The sequence below is a fragment of the Dromiciops gliroides genome, chromosome 3 (assembly GCF_019393635.1).
Source record: "Dromiciops gliroides isolate mDroGli1 chromosome 3, mDroGli1.pri, whole genome shotgun sequence".
Classification (NCBI taxonomy): Eukaryota; Metazoa; Chordata; class Mammalia; order Microbiotheria; family Microbiotheriidae; genus Dromiciops; species Dromiciops gliroides.
The window spans coordinates 264,775,155-264,793,440 of record NC_057863.1 but is presented as its reverse complement, the minus strand read 5'-3'; the positions used below and the strand labels follow the sequence as shown (position 1 = coordinate 264,793,440).

At 35.2% G+C, this 18,286-nt stretch overlaps 1 protein-coding gene across 5 annotated transcripts in view; it reads right to left on the bottom strand.

Annotated features, from left to right (window-relative positions):
• TTC3 (tetratricopeptide repeat domain 3) overlaps positions 1 to 18,286 on the bottom strand; it is a 186,470-nt gene that overhangs the window by 125,555 nt on the left and 42,629 nt on the right. For all 5 annotated transcript variants that reach the window (XM_043994921.1, XM_043994916.1, XM_043994917.1 and 2 more), the window contains exons 9-11: positions 14,188 to 14,282; positions 10,491 to 10,553; positions 5,206 to 5,260 (exon numbers count right to left, since the gene is read on the bottom strand). In XM_043994921.1, coding sequence (XP_043850856.1) covers positions 5,206 to 5,260; positions 10,491 to 10,553; positions 14,188 to 14,282 — 213 coding nt within the window. The remainder of the gene's footprint in view (positions 1 to 5,205; positions 5,261 to 10,490; positions 10,554 to 14,187; positions 14,283 to 18,286) is intronic.

Genomic DNA, 18,286 nt, shown 5'->3' with positions numbered 1-18,286 from the left:
ACATCTTTCTGGGTCCATGTTCTTCCACTTTTCTGGATATCAGTTTCCCCAGGAGTTTTGATTCCTCTTTTCCTAAAGCAGAGAGCTATCCATAAGAGGTACAACACTCTGAACAACAAATCCCTGCAGATCATGCTCATTATAAGATCTCCATCCCAAATTACAAAATATTTCTGAGCATAGGAATGCTTTTCAGTGGAACCCCGTTCCAAGAAAGAATGGAGATTTTCTTCTTTTTTTCCCCCCTCATTTCAGTCTCTCTCTATGCCACTGCACCATTCTACCACAGCTCCTCTTCTCGTGATAGACTACAGGAATGACCTTCCTTTCACTGTTTACCACTGATGTGAAGAAATCACATATTGGCCTTTATCTTCTACCTCGCCTTCTCCCTTTCATGTACTTTCTCATTTATGTAATTTAGTCTAATTTAAAAAACAAAATAAAACCGACAGGTTCACAATTAGAGGGTGGTTTTGGTGTTTAGTCTGTGGTTTTTCAGGTGTATTCTAATTTCATCTTTATCCCTGTGAGTACATTTAGAAAGAAATGTTGTGTCCTCTGTTGGTAATGTCACTGTTATTTTAACTCCATAGGTTTCTTTCTCTTTCTAGTTATTTGTTTTAATAGTTTCTATAGATTGGGAAATTTATTTATGTCCTTCACTTCTGTATATTTGTATTCCCAATCAGTTCTTCTTTCATTCACTTATTTGGAGAGGTTTGACACCATGGACTTGAGGGAGATTTCTGCTTTGTAGGCTACAAATTCTAATTTTTCTCTTGAACCATTTGGGAGCATTCTATTGTGGATTCCTGTTCTTAAGAACCCAAAGAACCAACATTATCAGGTGTTAGTTCAATTTCCTTTATCTTTCTTTTTTTTCTTTCTTTATCTTTCAATATTTACTTAGAGACATCTGCCCTTGTTTAGATGTGGCCATATTTCCATTCTGTTTTGTTACCCTACCTGTTCATTTATCTACCTGTGCTCAACATTTTAAAATGAGTTTTATTCCTCTTAAAATTTTTGGTACTATCAATCTTTTTCCTTATATTCCTTTATTGCTCACTTTCTGACTCTTTAATGGTAGATACCCACAAAACTGAACTTCAAAGTTGTCCCAGACTCCTTCACCAAGGAGGAATTCACTTTTCAATAGCCTTAATCCCTGGCCTAGGTCACTTCTAGAGGGACAGAACTGGCCCAGTTGGATGCCATACCCATTTCATTTACTTTCCCAAGTGTGCTAACAAGTCATATTATTCAAATTCCCTTTCCTTTATATTTGAAGGGCCTGGTGCAACCCACACACAAACCAGTACCCTCCTCCAGTTCCCTCTTGAGTTCTCTGGCTGAGTGATGTCATAGCAGCATGCCATTCCAAGCAGGACATGCTTCTGCCTCTACTATGTACGGGTAGGGATAGTGCAGAGTTGCAGCCTGCAGCCTGTTGTCAGAGAATGGAGGGATGAAGGCAGAGGCAGGTTGTGTTGACAGAAACAGTAACAGCAGCAACAAGGAAATTGCTAAGTAGATCCCAGAATACAAGCCCATGTGGTGGAAGCTGTGCTACATGAGGGCAATGAGGATTAAGGATTAGCTTTCTCCGCTACTAATTCATCAGGCTATTATTACCTCCTTAGACTTCTTGCTGTCTTGGCCTGCAGAGAGAGATGCAATTACTTTACACATTATGCATAATTTTTAGGAGAGTTTTGAGTTGATGAAGATTGGAGAAAATGTCTAGTCCTCCATCTTTTTAGTCATATGACCTAGAAACATATACTCTACATTTTCAACTGGATTTTCTTCTGTTTGAAATCTTCAATGTTTCAACTTTTTTTCCTTCTATTATCCTGTCACTCATTTTTTGAATGTTGTCCCTTTGACAGGAGGTATTCCCTGAGAACTAGACTATAACATTGCCTCAACCTGTTCATATAGTATATGATTAACTTTTCACTGGCTTTGCTCCTTGCCATAAGTAATTTCTGAGGAGACAGTGCTGGCTCTAAATCTATTTCAGTTTGCTTTACTTCAGGACTACTGCAACCACTCTATCACTTTGCCCCAGTTCCCTGTCTAGCTCTTGTACTTTACTTCTTTAGTTAATTAGCTTCTGGTGCATTTTGTAGGTTTGTGGAAGGGTGGGGTGGATGTTCTAGACAAGGTATCTACAGGCTTAAGATTTCCTAACCTACTGGCCACACTAGGTAGAAAAAAGTCTGATTCCCTTTCTCTGCTCCTGACATAGCTCAGCAGAATCAATGATTGCATGGCAGCAAAGTCTCTAGCAAGAAGAAAATATTTGTGTTGGTGTCCATGGGCGATTTGTGCCTCTTTGTCACAGTGTGGAGGGAGAGGTAAAAGGTTACTGAATGATGGCATTAAGGGTTATAATTATTATCATGAGATTCTAATTCTTTAGAGGGACAGGTGATTTGAATTCTCTAACAATTCTTTAAAGAGCAGAGCAAAGTAGAATCCTCTGTTAAGGATTCAATACCTTCAAGTACCAGACATTCTAACAACCCTTAATTTTATAAACTGACTTGAGAAACAACATGAAATCTGACTTTTTTATCAGAAAACCAAAAACTGGTCATTCAGAGGCCTTTTCTTCCTTTAGCTGAAAAATTTATTGCCTGAACATTGTAATCGACACACAGAGCTCATTTGCCTGGTAGCAAGCTTCCTTTAGATGGTCTCGATTTTGTTTTATTCTTAAAGCATCACAAAAAAGTAATATATTTAAGATACTTTAAATCATTTTGGAAGTAAACAAAGATATTTCAACCTTATTTTTAGAAACTGATGGGGCAGACAGATATAGTAAAGTCAATGAGTCAAAATTATCCTCTCCATAACAGGTCTCCAAGATGAACAGCTTCCAAATTTTTACAGTAATTTAAATAAGGGAATTCAGTATACCAGATTCATTATTACAGGCTAAGTCAGTTGGCCTAAGACTCAAGGTGGAATTCAATGTGAGTCGAGATTGGCCACCAATATTTTCCTCTTCCTCCTCCCTTCCATCTTCCCCTCATCCTGCCCTGTGAAGGGTCTGGAATCAGGGTCTATGATGGGAAGGTGGTGGAACAACATAGAAGAACAAGGGGCACATTAACATTTCTTACTACAAAACTCACTCTGAAGCACACCCTCACTGAATGGAACAACAAATAGAATTATCTGCAGTAGTTAAACTTTGATTTCTTCCCCCACCTCCATTTTTTAAAAAATCAAGCTTTATTCTACTTGAATTTAATTTAAATGTGAGTAGGATGTGATTCCATTGTACTGTAAAGGTAGAAACTAACTTCCTAGAGTGTTATCAGGTCTATATGCTAACATCACAATGGTACCTATTTTCATTTTCCTAGCCATGAAGGAATCAGCCATTAAGATCTTAAGGCCTAGGGGCAGCTAGGTGGCACAGTGGATAGAGCACTGGCCCTGGAGTCAGAAGGACCTGAGTTCAAATCCAACCTCAGACACTTAACTAGCTGTGTGACCCTGGGCAAGTCACTTAACCCCAATTGCCTCACTAAAAAAAAAAAAAAAAAAAGATCCTAAGGCCTAGGGGCAGCTAGGTGGCACAGTAGATAGAGCACCAGCCCTGGAGTCAGGAGTACCTGAGTTCAAATCTGGCCTCAGACACTTAATACTTACTAGCTGTGTGACCCTGGGCAAGTCACTTAACCCCAACTGCCTCACTAAAAAAAAAAAAGAAGATCCTTAGGTCTAACCATCTACTACATTTGAATATTCTTCAGAATAAGATATTCCTAATGTAGAAAGAAACATCCCTTCATAACATGTTGAGCCAAAAACTATGTCATGAACATAATATTGGAAGATAACTCTTACTACAAATGATACTATGTTTTATATTTATTTTGTAGCCCTCCCACAATAGGCAGCATATAGTTAGTGTTTTATAAATAGCTGTTGACTAATTAATATCACAATTACTCACATTGTGTAGGATAAAATAGCACATCATTTAAAGCCTAAGCCCATTGGTAGCAACTACCAAGGGGGGAAAGAACAATAACAACAAAATGTCCCCATAAACTGCAGGCCTCCCATATCACTTTCAAATTACAATTAGTCTTATCATGGATTTTTTAAACTTTTCTGAATAAAACTTAAAGAATGAATTATATGCCATCTATTTTAAATTTTAAAACAGTTTTCAGTGAAACCTCATCTGGGGTGAAAAATTTTCTCAGATTAAATGTAATATAATTGATCATAATAATTATTTACTCAGTACCAACCACAGTTATTACCAACTATATCTCGAGTATCTATTTGTTTTTGTTTTTGCATGTGTGAGGCAATTGGGGTTAAGTGACTTGCCCAGGGTCACATAGCTAGTAAGTATCAAGTGTCTGAAGCTGGATTTGAACTCAGGTCCTCCTGACTTCAGAGCTGGTGCTCTATCCATCAAGTGTCTATTTTCAATAGCATTTATCTATGCAAATGTTTTGTAATTATTGAATCATACCACAGAACCTTCCTACAACACCAAAAATAATGCTAACTTTTTCTGTTCTAACTATGATTTAATAGATGTAGGGAACACCAGATGAGTAAGTAGTTCTAGCTTCTACCAATGCAAAATGTATAATTTACAGTCTTACAACACTGACTGTGGGAACTGAGACATTAAATGAAACATCCAGAGTCAGTATATGTCAGAGGTGGAGCTTCAATCTTTGTCTTCTTGACTCTAGAGCCAGTTCACTATCCACTATTTCATGATGCCTCTTCTTGTATAGAAGAACCTAAATTTGATAGCAAGCTATATAAGATCACAAAGGAAACATGAAAGGCCAGTTACTCTTTTATGGATCAATAACAGATATTATTAAAATACTAATGAACAAGAATGAAAATTTATATTTTGTATCCTAATGTCTGGTCTTGGTAAAAATTAGCTCACTGTCTCTAATGACTATACTGATTCAATATACAGAAGGAAAGCAAAATACAATTACAAAATCTCATTTAAATACCTATTAGATAAAATAAAACCATGAAATGATACACACACACACGCACATAAACACAGAAGCACATATACATATGTACACATATGTATATCCGTCCACACACATTGTTAGCAGGTTTAATTTTTATAAAGTTATTTTCTACAAATTTCTTACTAAAGGTAGTAATGCAGAAGACACTAACCTTTGGCCAATTGTATTTCAGAATAGTGGCCCTCTTTCCATCACCAAGTGCACTCCTAAAAAAGAAATTAAAAACTTGTTTTATAATATCTGCTGTGAAATACAGACAAAAAGTTTCAGACACATTGCCTACTGCATTCTTCCTCATTAGTAATACTTTCTGCCCTGAAATCATTAAGGATTTTTTATCTTTAATGGAACGTAAAAATATCAGTCACATTATTCCCCCCCCTCAAACACATACTTTTCCCTTAAACAAAGATATTTTTCTGCTAAGAACAGTGCTCATAGCAGTATTTTGAGAGGTTCTCTCTACAATTCATTTTAACTAAGTTTATTAACCACAAATTATAATAAGGTATGGTAAGGAATTAATTGTGATTTGGGGTTTTCATAACCTTATCTTTGCTTCATTATGGTCAGACTGAAAAAATGTAAGCTTAAAAGCCTAAGAGAGGATGGGTGTACTTTGGGAGATAATTGAATAAACAAGAGGAACTCTAACCACAGGGAACATTTATTGAAACTAAGTAACTAATAGCTCCTCTAATAGCTTCCCCACACCCATGTGGGTCTGGCCAGATTATAATGGGGACAGCCCATGTGGGTGTGCTGAGCCAGAGACTCAGCATGGCTAAGAACCGCCTCTCAGTTAGAGATAGTTAGATTCAGTTAGGGGGAGTTAGAGATACAGTGAAAAGGCAGTTAGAGAGGGTTCAGAGGGAAATGGGGAAGGAAGGCAGACATTTAGAGGAGCTGCTGGTGTTTGACCTTCAGACAAAAACAGAAGAGACTGCATAGCTAATTCTCCTTAGAGCTATAGATTTCAGATGTCTGAGTTTGTGTATTTGAGGCAAAGCTAGCTCTTTGGAGCAAGCGGGGCTGGAGGCAGGTTTGGGTGCCTGGGGCCTTTTTACCCCAGAGATTTATACATTGTTTCTAGTTCTATTAATCTTTTTTTTTTTTTTTAGTGAGGCAATTTGGGTTAAGTGACTTGCCCAGGGTCATACAGCTAGTAAGTGTTAAGTGTCTGAGGCCGGATTTGAACCCAGGTACTCCTGACTCCAGGGCCAGTGCTCTATCCACTGTGCCACCTAGCTGCCCCTAGTTCTATTAATCTCACTTGTGTAATTCAGACAGTGTTTTAATATTTGTTCTCATTAATAAACCTGTTTTGTTTTTGAAAGAGGCTGTTTCTTACCCAATATAAAGGCGAGCCGCCCAATTAACCTTTCTCATACTAAATTTGGCCCTTACAGTATTAAGGACACAAAGTTAAAAAATAAGTCCCTGGCTTCTTAGAAGTGATAGACTATAATAAAATAAAAGTATTCAATTGTTGGGGGGAGGGATTTGCAGTGACTACTGCAGGAGTAATCCTTGTTAGGGAAGAACCTATGATATCTAGAAAAGATATGGAGATAAATGATGGAGGGATAAATAATGATTAAACAATTTATTCCTTTTTGTTGTCAACTACATGGTTATCTTACTAGACTAAAACTAGAAGCAAACCATAGTTTTATTGGGTTGGAGAGGCATAGCTTACAATAATTTTTTTAAAAGGTGGGTTCCAAATGATCATGTTAATATTAATTATAGCTAACTCTAATCATAATGGACCCTAACTCTAATATCACAGAACAAACTAATATTTATTCAGATAGCTACAAAAATTGAACTTTTAAAATTCCAAAGTGAACTTCTAATAACTAATAACTATTATTTTTTCACATATACCCCAAACTCTTAAAATAGACTTTTACTTCAATAATAAACTTTTAACATATCCTGTGCAATGTTTGAAATTTCTACTAAATTATTTTCAGTTTGTCTGGAACACAAAATCGAGTTGCTTGATTACCCTGGTCTCAAAAGAGCAAAGTGGAAAAAACAGAAGTCACTTCACATCAAGTCTAACGGTACTTTCTGTTATTCAGTCATTTTTCAGTTGTGTCCAACTCTCTGTGAATTTATTTGGAGCTTTCTTGGCAGAGATACAAGCTCATTTTTACAGAAGCTAGGCAAGTAGGGTTAAATTACTTGCCCAGGATAACACTCTGAGGCTGGATTTGAACTCAGGAACATGAGTCTTCCTGATTCCAAGCCCACTGCTCTATCCACTATGCCACTTAAGCTAATTAATACTGCTTACCAGTTGGAAAAATTAAATTTATCAGGTGGGAAATTACATAAGGGAATATACTATCTATATCTATATCTATATATGAGAGAAAATCAAATGAGTACCAAAAGGGCTGTGATTGTAGTTACTAAAAAAATTTATGATTTCCAAAGACAGAGACCTGACATCCTAATCTATATAAACCTCCCTTTCTACAATTTTTATTTTCTCTTAAATAGTATAACATCACAGGAAAAAACCCTCTTACTGTTCTTTTTAAAACTCTCTTACTATTATAAAGAGTATACAGGATAAATCCAACAGTAGCAAAGACTATGAACACTACACAAACCACTATATAGAGTTTATATTTAACTGTTTTCATAAACATTACATACTAATACAATTCAAAGTCCAAAGTGAAAATTTTAAAAGTTAGGTGAACAAATGGTTGATTCAATTCATGCATGTTGGTTCTGAAATATATACATCTATACATCTACAGCTATATATATAAATATAAGCACAAGTGTGTATATATACACACATATGCATAGATGTATATATATACATATGTAGACATACATATATGTATATATTTCAGAATTAGCATGAATGAGTGAATTCAATCATGTACATGATTTATCAAACATATATCTATATTGTATAGTGGTATTTATATTCAAAAATTAAAAACCAATTGAATGACTCAGTTAACCAACATTTTAAAAATATGCATTATCAATGCTTATTCTCAACAAATACAATATATCAGGAACTAAATCCTAACTATACCTACCTGATAACTATATATTCAAAAGGATGTAAAAGCTTTTCAATTTACATGTTTTTGCTGATTATACCATATTTCTATCCAATTTTGTCTGCCTATCTCTTGAACTTCTGTTTGTGTCCTTCCATAAGTTTGGCACAGGAAGTCGACCCAAATTTATTATGTACCTGCTGTTTGCCAGACTCAATGCTGGGCGCTAAATATACAAATACAATAAATGAAACAATCCCTACTTACTCTCAATGAGCTTATACCCTAATGGAGAGACTATAATAATAGCTAATATTCATATATTTAGCTTTTTATATGCCAGGTACTATATTGTTTTACAATTATTATCTCATTTGGTTATCACAACAACCATAAGAAGCAGGTGCTATTACTATTCCCTTTTAACAGATGATGAAACTGAGGCAAACAGGTAATTGAATTGTCTACAGTCACACAGCTAAGAAATATCTAAGGCTGGATTTGAACTCAGGTCTTCCTGACTCCAGGCTCATCCTGAGAAAAGGGGACACTAGCAGCTGAGGGGTTGGTTTAAGAAAGGCTTTATGTAGGAGATGATATTTGAACTATACCTAAAGGAAGATAAAAACTGTATGAAGCAGGGATAAGGAGGTAGAGTAATTCAAAGGCATAGATAAGGGAGATGGAATGTCATGTGTGAGAAATAGAAAGAAGACAGTTTGGCTGGTTGGCAGACTGTTGGAGAATGAAAAAATATTCATTGAAGGTAGAAAAACAGGTTGATGCCAGGTGGTGAAGGATTTTATATTTGATTGTAGAGCCAACAAATTACCAGTGGAAGTTTGAGTAGGGAAGTAACATGGTCAGATTTATACTTAAAGAAAATCACTTTGGCAGCAGGGTGGAGGAATGACTAAAGCAGGGATAGACTTAAGGCCAATTAGGAAGTTGTTGAAATGTGTGGGCAAGAGATGATAACTGCCTGGATGGTGGCTGTGTGAGTAGAGAAAAGGGGTCAGGTGTTATGGAGATAAAAAAAAGGCAAGATATGTTGCAAGTGAAAGGATATGTGGCATTTGGAAGACTGAAGAGAAAAGGATAATACCAAGGTTAAACATGGGAGACTGAAATAAATAGGTAAATTTCGAAGAGGGCAAGGTGGGAGGGAAAGACAAACTTGAATTTTAGACATACTGAATTTGGGTGGGTGAAAAGTAGAACGTACAAGTACAGATGAAAGGGGTAAGCAGGGGGAGCTGGCATTAGATGAAACTCACTCAATCTGAAATGGACAAAGGAGGATTGAATAGACATTTATACTCTCTGGCTGCCATTCTTCACTTAGCAACTAAGTGAAGTGTTGACTATGATGTTTCTAAGGCTCTTTTGGTCTCATTATGGTGGAAAGTTTACATAGGTTCAAAGGCTGTGTCAAATTATTATTATTGATTATGTAATTTTTTGGTCCATTATCCACTTTTCACTGTCATTAACTAAAAATCAAATAGAGCAGAACTGAGGTTGTTTCAATTGCATGCTACCTTTTTAACAAGTCAATGGTCTGGATATACAGAGAGCTGATTCAGGGATGATTCACATTAATATTAAGTCTTTTCCTGCTAAACTATAATCAATTCCACTATCTTTTGTAAATGTTGCTTAATGCTCATCATATCCATCACCCATCAGTTTGTTTCTTTATGAAAAAGTATTAATGATATAGAGAAACCTAAGGCTTCTGGGTAGTCTATAACTCTTCGGCCTCAATCATTCCTAATTCCTGACCTATATTTTCTAGGGTATTTCTCAATATCCTCACTCATTCTACTCTTTGTAATGAAGTCACTGAATAGCAAAGTACATGGTGATTTAATTTGAAAGGTCTTACATTGTTCTATACAGCATTTTTCTACATATTCACTCTTTGTAACAGATGCCAGTATGTGAGCTGTAATTAATGTTCAAGGGGGTAATTTTTTCCAAATGTTCACATAAGCCCTGGAAATTAAGATGAATAAGTGTCCTATGTAACAATATTATAGCTTTTGGGTGTACAATAAAATGAATTCCACTAACTCTGTCCCTCCAAGTAGCATCAATGAGTCACCTTTCTTTTTAGCTGAAATTTCTTGCTTTCTTTTGGTTACCCACTCCCTAAAACAAATGAATTACTTGGTTTCTCTTACCTTCTGATATTTAATAATACTTTCTTAATGCTTTAAAAAGAAGCAAAAAATAATTTAACAAAAAAGGAAATAATGTTCTTTTGTGACTATAGAAGAGATTTTAGCCATATAAATTTGAAGTTTCAAGCAGATTTTTCTATGTACCTATCATATGCAAGTTAGCATAAATGTTACTGTTTGTGGGATCATAACAAATATCTAAGAATACTTACTTGAATTGACCAGTACGAAGGAAACAAAGAGCTCGGTTACTATAAAGTAGGTGATTTTCAGGTCTTTAAAAAAAAATACATATATTTAGTCAAGTATATTACCTGGAAACATCAAACATACAACAAAATGAGTAAAATAAAGCTTTCCAAATGCTTTATATTGGCTGATGACATTTTCTTCTTTTTTCAACTCAACTCTGATCATTATTTTAACCAAACTAGGAAGATTGGGGCTTTTCATTGTGATTGACAAATGTGAAGATACTATTTCTGTTAACAGAAAGTCAACTTTACAAAAACATATTATATATTTTCATAATTATTCCCATTTAGTTCTAAGTGCTGAAAGAATTACAGAAAAAGTGGACATAAAGTGAAATTCTACATACCAAATCCTATTTTTTCCACCAATTCTGATGGTATCATTAAAGATGTGATTTTTCTTGTGAAAAAATAATTGGCTCCACAATGTAATATAAAACTTCAGAAAACAGACAACCTATAAAAATAATTTTTTCAAAGAGAACTGTTTTCCCTGATGTCACTATTAGTATTATTCAGTATGCAATTATATTTTGTGATAAAATATTTGAAGATAATTTTAAATTTGCTGCAACAGCTTAAAGAGGTTTTTTTTTAAATCAAGTTAAAATAATTACATTTGATTTTAAAGTTTTATCTTGTAACAAGCTCCCTTCTAAATATACTATTAGCGAGAACATGCAACACTGTTTTTACTCAGGCCTGGTTTTAGAGTCACCTGGTTCTAGTGCAGATTGCTATTTTTCAGAAACAAATAAGGAAGCCTAACCTAAAGAAGGGAAAACACAGGGAAGTCACTTTCTCTCCTTTCTTTTCTTCTTTTTAAATAAAATGTTTTATCTGAAACTTCAGTGATTCCCTTTAAGTTACTAATAGGAATTTTGTCCATTCATTCTTATTCACTTTTCCTCATATGACTATAGTTAGTGTATACATATTCTTCTATTGCTGGTTTTCTTGTTTGCATTGCATCATTTCATTAAAGTCTGTCCAGATTTTTTTGGTATTCTTTTTACTTGTCATTTTTAACTGAAGTCACAGTATTCTGTTACATTAATGTACTACAATTTAACCACCTGCCTAGTGTTGGGCATTGATGCCATTTCCAATTTTTTATGATTTTGGTAAATATGTTGTCACAGAAATCTTTGAACAGAATTCTTTTTTGTTTGTTTCTTTGTGATTACAGTACCAGGCTATATGTCTAACATCATTACTGGTTCAAGAATGGAAGTAGGTGGAACAGCTAAGTGGCGCAGTGGATAAAGCACTGGCCCTGGTTTCAGGAAGACCTGAGTTCAAATCTGGCTTCAGACACTTGACGCTTACTAGCTGTGTGACCCTGGGCAAGTCACTTAACCCTCACTGCCCCGCAAAAAAAAAAAAAAAAGAATAATAAAATAAAAATAAGAATGGAAGTAGGGACTTCAGCCATAATTTTACTGGTAATGAAAAACCACAGATAAGGAAGCTCTCTCTAACCAATACAGTTAGGCACCTTCTTTACTACTTAAATTCCTAGAGAGCTGCCTAGGGCACTGAGAAGCTAGGTAACCTGCCCAGATTGAAACAACCAGTATGTATCAGAGATAAGGCGAGAAACTAGATTTTTTTTTTTGGTTCTAAGACTATTTACCCATTACATGCTGCTTCTAATGATTTAAAGGGTAATTAATTTTCTAACTTTTATTGCATATTACCAGAATGCGCTCAAAAAGCTTCAAGTTTGCAATTCTACCAACAATAAATTAACCTATTTCTTCACCACCTCAAAGCACTGAATTGTCTTGCTTTTAATTATTTTCCCAATGTAAGTTTTGTTTTGTTGTTGTTTAGTCATTTTTCAGTCGTATCAAACTCTCCAAGATCCCTTTTGGGGCTTTCAGTTTCAGTTTGGGTTTTTTTTGGTGGGGCAATGGGGGTTAAGTGACTTGCACAGGGTCACACAGCTAGTAAGTGTCCAGTGTCTGAGGCTGGATTTGAACTCAGGTCCTCCTGAATCCAGGGCTTGTGCTTTATCCACTGCACCACCTAGCTGCCTTCTACCTTTTGGGGTTTTACTTGGCAAAGATATTAGAGTGGTTTGCCGTTTCCTTCTCCAGCGCATTTGAGAGATGGGGAAACTAAGGCAAACAGGGTTAAGTGACTTGACTAGGGTCACACACAGCTAGTAAGTGTCTGAGGCCATATTTGAACTCAGGAAGATTACTGTTCCTGACTCTAGGCCCAGCACTCTATCCACTATGCCACCCAGCTGTACCTCTGATTATTAGCAAAACATTTTTTACATTGAGATTTTTTTTTTTTGCAGGGCAATGAGGGTTTAGTGACTTGCCCAGAGTCACACAGCTAGTAAGTGTCAAGTGTCTGAGGCCAGATTTAAACTTAGGTCCTCCTGAATCCAGGGCCCGTGCTTTATCCATTGCGCCACTTAGCTGCCCCCTACAAGAGATTATTAATAACTGTTTGTTTATACCTTTTGGCCATTTATCCACTAGGGCCTGGAAGTTATCAATGTGACTTTATAATACTACTAAATATATTTTAAATGACAAATTTTAAAACTGCCGCATTCTTTCTAATCTGCTTTTCTTTTTTCTTATTTTTACTGTCCAGAAACTTTTTTTCCTTTTAATGTAGCAAGTGTATCTCTCTTATCCCCATACATTTCTTCTAATCATTGAACTGAAAAATCCATCTCCCTTCATTAATTGACAAAGATTTCATTTAATTTTCTTCCATTTTTTTCTAGAATTATTTTTTCATATTTAAGTCTCTCATCCAGTTAGAATTCAATGGAGTAGTACATGGTATAAAATATCAATTCAAATCCAAGGAAATTGTTACAGAATGAATTCTTTTTCCAATATTTGGTTTCTAAAGGTTGGCTACACACTAGTCTTTGCTTTAAATGCTGGTCTATTTTATTCTGTTTGTCTATTTTTGAGTATAAAAATTAAATAGTTTTTTTATGATAAAGGTTTCAAAATAAATTTCAAAGTCTAGGATTTCAAAGACCCTCTTCAATAGCTTTTCTTTTCAGTGAAACTCTTAATATATTTCCTGTATATTTTTTCAAATAAATTCCTTATGATTTTGCTTAGTTACCATAAATAAGCCCTTTAGTAGTTTGAAAGTTTTTGCAAATAGCATTTTTAACTTCCAGACAATTTCAGGAAGAATATAACTTGTGAATATGGCCTAAAGTTAAAGAATGGGTTGTATTTCATTCTTCACCCCACCCCACCCCCAGACCCTCTGAACTAAAGTAACAATCAGCAACCTTTCAGATTTGCCACATCATTATTTTCATTCCCGCTTCCCCTGGGCACAGAGGAACTGCTCTCTGCAACTCCAAAGACTTGTCTTAAAAATATAATCTTTTAAAAATGCAAATACCATTGAAAGAGGCAAAAGACCAATCTTATTTACTTATCAATACTGCCTGTTAGTCTTGGCTGTATCACTCAAAATCATCTCCAATGCATGTCATATATTATCAATCTCTCCCTTAAAGGCTGAAGCAGCAAGAGGATGGAGATTTATTCTATGCAGACAGATTTGAAGACATGTGTGTTCCATCATTTATCCCAATCATAAAATATATGTCTTTCAATTTAGTCATAAAATGTATGTCTTTCGATTTACTCCTTACCTAAATTCAATTGCTCTGGTATAATATGTAATAGCAGTATCGAATCTCTCTTCTGAGAATTCTTCATTTCCTCTTGTTTTCATAATTTCACCTTCCTGAAAGACCAAAAAAAAAATACTCAAAAATAAATATGAAATTTAAAGAGGAAACATAACATCTATATATATATATCTTGAATTTTTACTTTCTTATAAATATACCAGACCCATGATTAGACTTTTACATGTATGGATTAAAAAAGTTCTCAGTAGTATAGTCTCATAAATGCTAAGCAGACAGGTTCTCAAGTTGTAAAATATATAAATATGGTTCTAGCAGAAGTCTGAATCTGTTGTCCAGGGAGTAACCAAACGTAAAGAGACTTCATTAGAAGGTTGGCCACAAAAATGATGGATTTTTTGGCCATACCAATTCATGCAATTGCTATTCATGAAAATGCAGCAGCTAGATGGTGCAGTGAAAAGAGTGCTGGCTCTGAAGTCAGGAGGAACGGAGTTCAATTTTGGACTCAGATACTATCTGTGTGACCTCAAGTCATTTAATCCTGGTTTGCCTCAGTTTCCTCATCTGTAAAATGAGCTGGAGAAGGCAACAGCAAACCACTCCAGTATCTTTTCCAAGAAAATCCCAAACGGGGGTCAGAAAAACTTGGATGTAACTAATACACACAAACACACACACACACACACACACACACACACACACACACACACACACATTCATGAAATGAAGAATATGAGGTTGACTTCAATTCTTTTGCTTCTAAAATGAAAGAATGATAGAATGGGAGAAAAATAAGGAAAAGATGAGGAAACTCTACCAATGTAGCAAAGAAGAATGTTCTCTATAACTTAAGACTTAGAGAATATTCTATGGCACTGAGAAGCTAAGTTACTTGCCAAGAGGTACATAAACCAATAGGCTTTTTTTTTTTTTGGGCAGGGCAATGGGGGTTAAGTGACTTGCCCAAGGTCACACAGCTAGTAAGCGTCAAGTGTCTGAGGCCAGATTTGAACTCAGGTACTCCTGAATCCAGGGCCGGTGCTTTATCCACTGCGCCACCTAGGTGCAACCCCAACCAACAGGTTTTTGAAGTGGACTTGAATACAGGTCTTCCTAGTTCCAAAGCCAGCTATGCCATACTGCCTCTCACTCTAACTATAAATACTCTAATATGGTAGAACTAACCAATGATTAACAAATTGACATAGTGTTGGAAAAAATGAACCATATCAATAATGATAGTCTCAGGGATATGTAATGTTCCACACTCATTGTCCCCCATCTCTACAAAGAAGGGGAAAATCTCATATCTTTCCTTTGGGAACAAGCTTGGTCCCATAATATCACAGCACTAAGTTTTAATTTAAAGTCGAACAGAAAAGCAGTCTGCTAGAAATTAGGCTTAAACCAACACCTTACAACATATTTCATAGTACATTCTAAATGGATACATGTCCTTAATGTTAAATAAAGATCACACCATCAAAAAAATGAAGAGAAGCAGATCATATCATTATAGGGAGGAAATTCATTCTTAGCCAAATAAGGGAGAGAGGAAGTAACAAAAGATAAAATAACTTGGATTACACGAAACTGAAAAGCTTCCACATGAACAAAATAATGTACCTAGGATAGAAAGGGAAGTGGTTGAATGGGAAAATTTTTTTGCACAATTTCTCAGATAAGGGTATGATATACAAGCCATATAAACAATTAAGTGTTACATATATACCATATATGTAATACATATAATATATATATGATAGATAAATCTATTTTTAAAAGCCTTTCCTTAATAGATATGAAGGGTATGAACAAATAGTTCTTCAAAAAAGAATTGCAAACTATCAATAGCTAAATGAAAGAATACTTCAAATTACTAAAAAGAAATGTAAATCAAAATTAACTCTGAGTTTCCTCTTATACTCTATAAATGTGCAAAGATAGCAAAAGATAAGAATATTTAATACTAGAGAAATTGTGGGAATATAGCCACACCAGTGCCTTGTTATTGGAGCTGTAAATCAGTCAACCATTTAGGAAAATAATTTGGAATTATAAAAATATAGTGAAATTACACAAAAATGTTCATATACTTTGACTCAGAGATTCAACCATTAGGAATATATCACAAGGAACACACTGATAAGAAGAAAAGTCCCCAAATACAGTGTAAGATATAGTAACAACCTGTTAAAGTATTGGACTCTTCTCAGTTAGGGAAAAGCAAGCCCATATACGGAACAGCAAGGCAACATTATCTAGTAAACTGGGTCAACTCAAGAATTTGAGAAAAGTAAGTTTTTCAGGGCTAGAAGGAGAATTGATAAAAATCAGTTTGAGATGACTTTCTAGTATAAGTAGGTAAAAGTTCAACCCTACTGCACTTGCTTAATAGACTTATTAACTTATCAATTATTAATTATTAATAACTTATTCACTTCTCCTCCCATGCCTAAAATATCCACCCCATTTCCTATCATGGGTTGCATGAAGGTGTATGTGGATGGGAGGGGTAACAGATCAAGGAGAATTTAATTAGAACTCTTCCAGGAAAACTGTGAACCTGAGTCTAGCAACCTATAGTGACTCAGGGGAGGGACTTACTGAGTCAGGGCTTAGGATAAATATGGACTGCACACTCTCAGCACTGGCACACGCTAATTGGTTCTACTGTGGATGCCCATCCCCATGAGAATGAAATAAAAGGCTTTTGTCATACCATAGTTACCTGTGAAAAAACTTATTTTGAGAAGGTGGTCTGCATGTGTTTCTCACATACACCAAAATATTTATGACAGCATTTTTTTGTGTGTGATAATAAAGAAATGGAAGCCAAGTAGATGCTCATTAATTGGGGAATTGATAAAAATAGTGTGGCACATGAATGTAATGGAATATTACTATGCTGTGAGAAGAAATGAATTTGATGAATACAGAAAAGTATAGGAAAAATGAAAACCTAACTTTCCTAATTGTGAATGGACTACAATTCAATAAAATAAAAGAGTATCAGAACTGATAAGAAAATAAAACTCCATGTGTATTGTTTATAAGAAACACATTTTAAAAAATAAACACATTCAATCAAAATGAACATCTGGAAAAAAATTAATGTTCAGAAGATGAATCCAAGAGGATTTCTTCTAATTTTTCAATCTTTTGATTTTTTTCCCTAATATTTTCTGTTGTTCCAAAGTCATCTGTCTTTCTTGTTCTCCAAGGAAAAGCTTAATACTCTCCCTTCCAAAATATTCATTTTACCTGCAGTTCTTTCTTCCAGAGTCTGTATTTCATTTATCTCCCTCTTCATTTCTTCAAGTAATACTGTCTAAAATTTGTTTTTCCTTTGTGCCTCTGCTTGCAATTTTTATGGAGGTAGTCACTCTTTCTTTTTAGAGATCTCTATAGAAATTATTATTTCTTTGTATTTGGTTGAGTAAATAGAAAGTAATTTTAGGAAGAAAGCATTAGCAGCAGTAAATGGGAAAAGAGGAAAGGTCTTCTGCAGAAGGTAGAATGGAAGTTCAGGCTTGAATGAAGTAAGAAAACATAAGAGGCAGAGATGAGAGGGAAGAGAATTCCAGAGATGGAGTACAGCCAATGAAAATAGACAGTCAAGAGATGCGATGTTATGATTGAGGAAAATCAAGTCAGCCAGTGAAGTTGGATTAGAGATTGCATGAAGGGAGGTAAAGTGTAAGATGACTAGAAATGTAGGAAGATGCTAGGTTGTAAAGGACTTTAGATGCCAAACAGAATTTGGGGGATCCAATATTTGATCCTAGAAGTAATGGAAGCCACTGGAGTTTACTGATGGGGAAGAGGATGTAACATACTCAGAATCTTCCTAAAAAAGAAGATTACTTTTGGCAGATGAGTGGAATATAGACAGGAAAGGTGAGAGATGGGGCAGAAAGACCAAATAGAGGTGATATACTAGGTTGGTAACTATAAATTTAAAGTTCAGGGGACCTATATGAGAGATGTGAAGGAAGAAATTACAAGATTTCATAACATATAGCTATGTGGGACAGGTATGTGAGGAGAGGATGAAAATAAGGTTGTGAACTTCTGTGACTAGGAGGATGGTGGT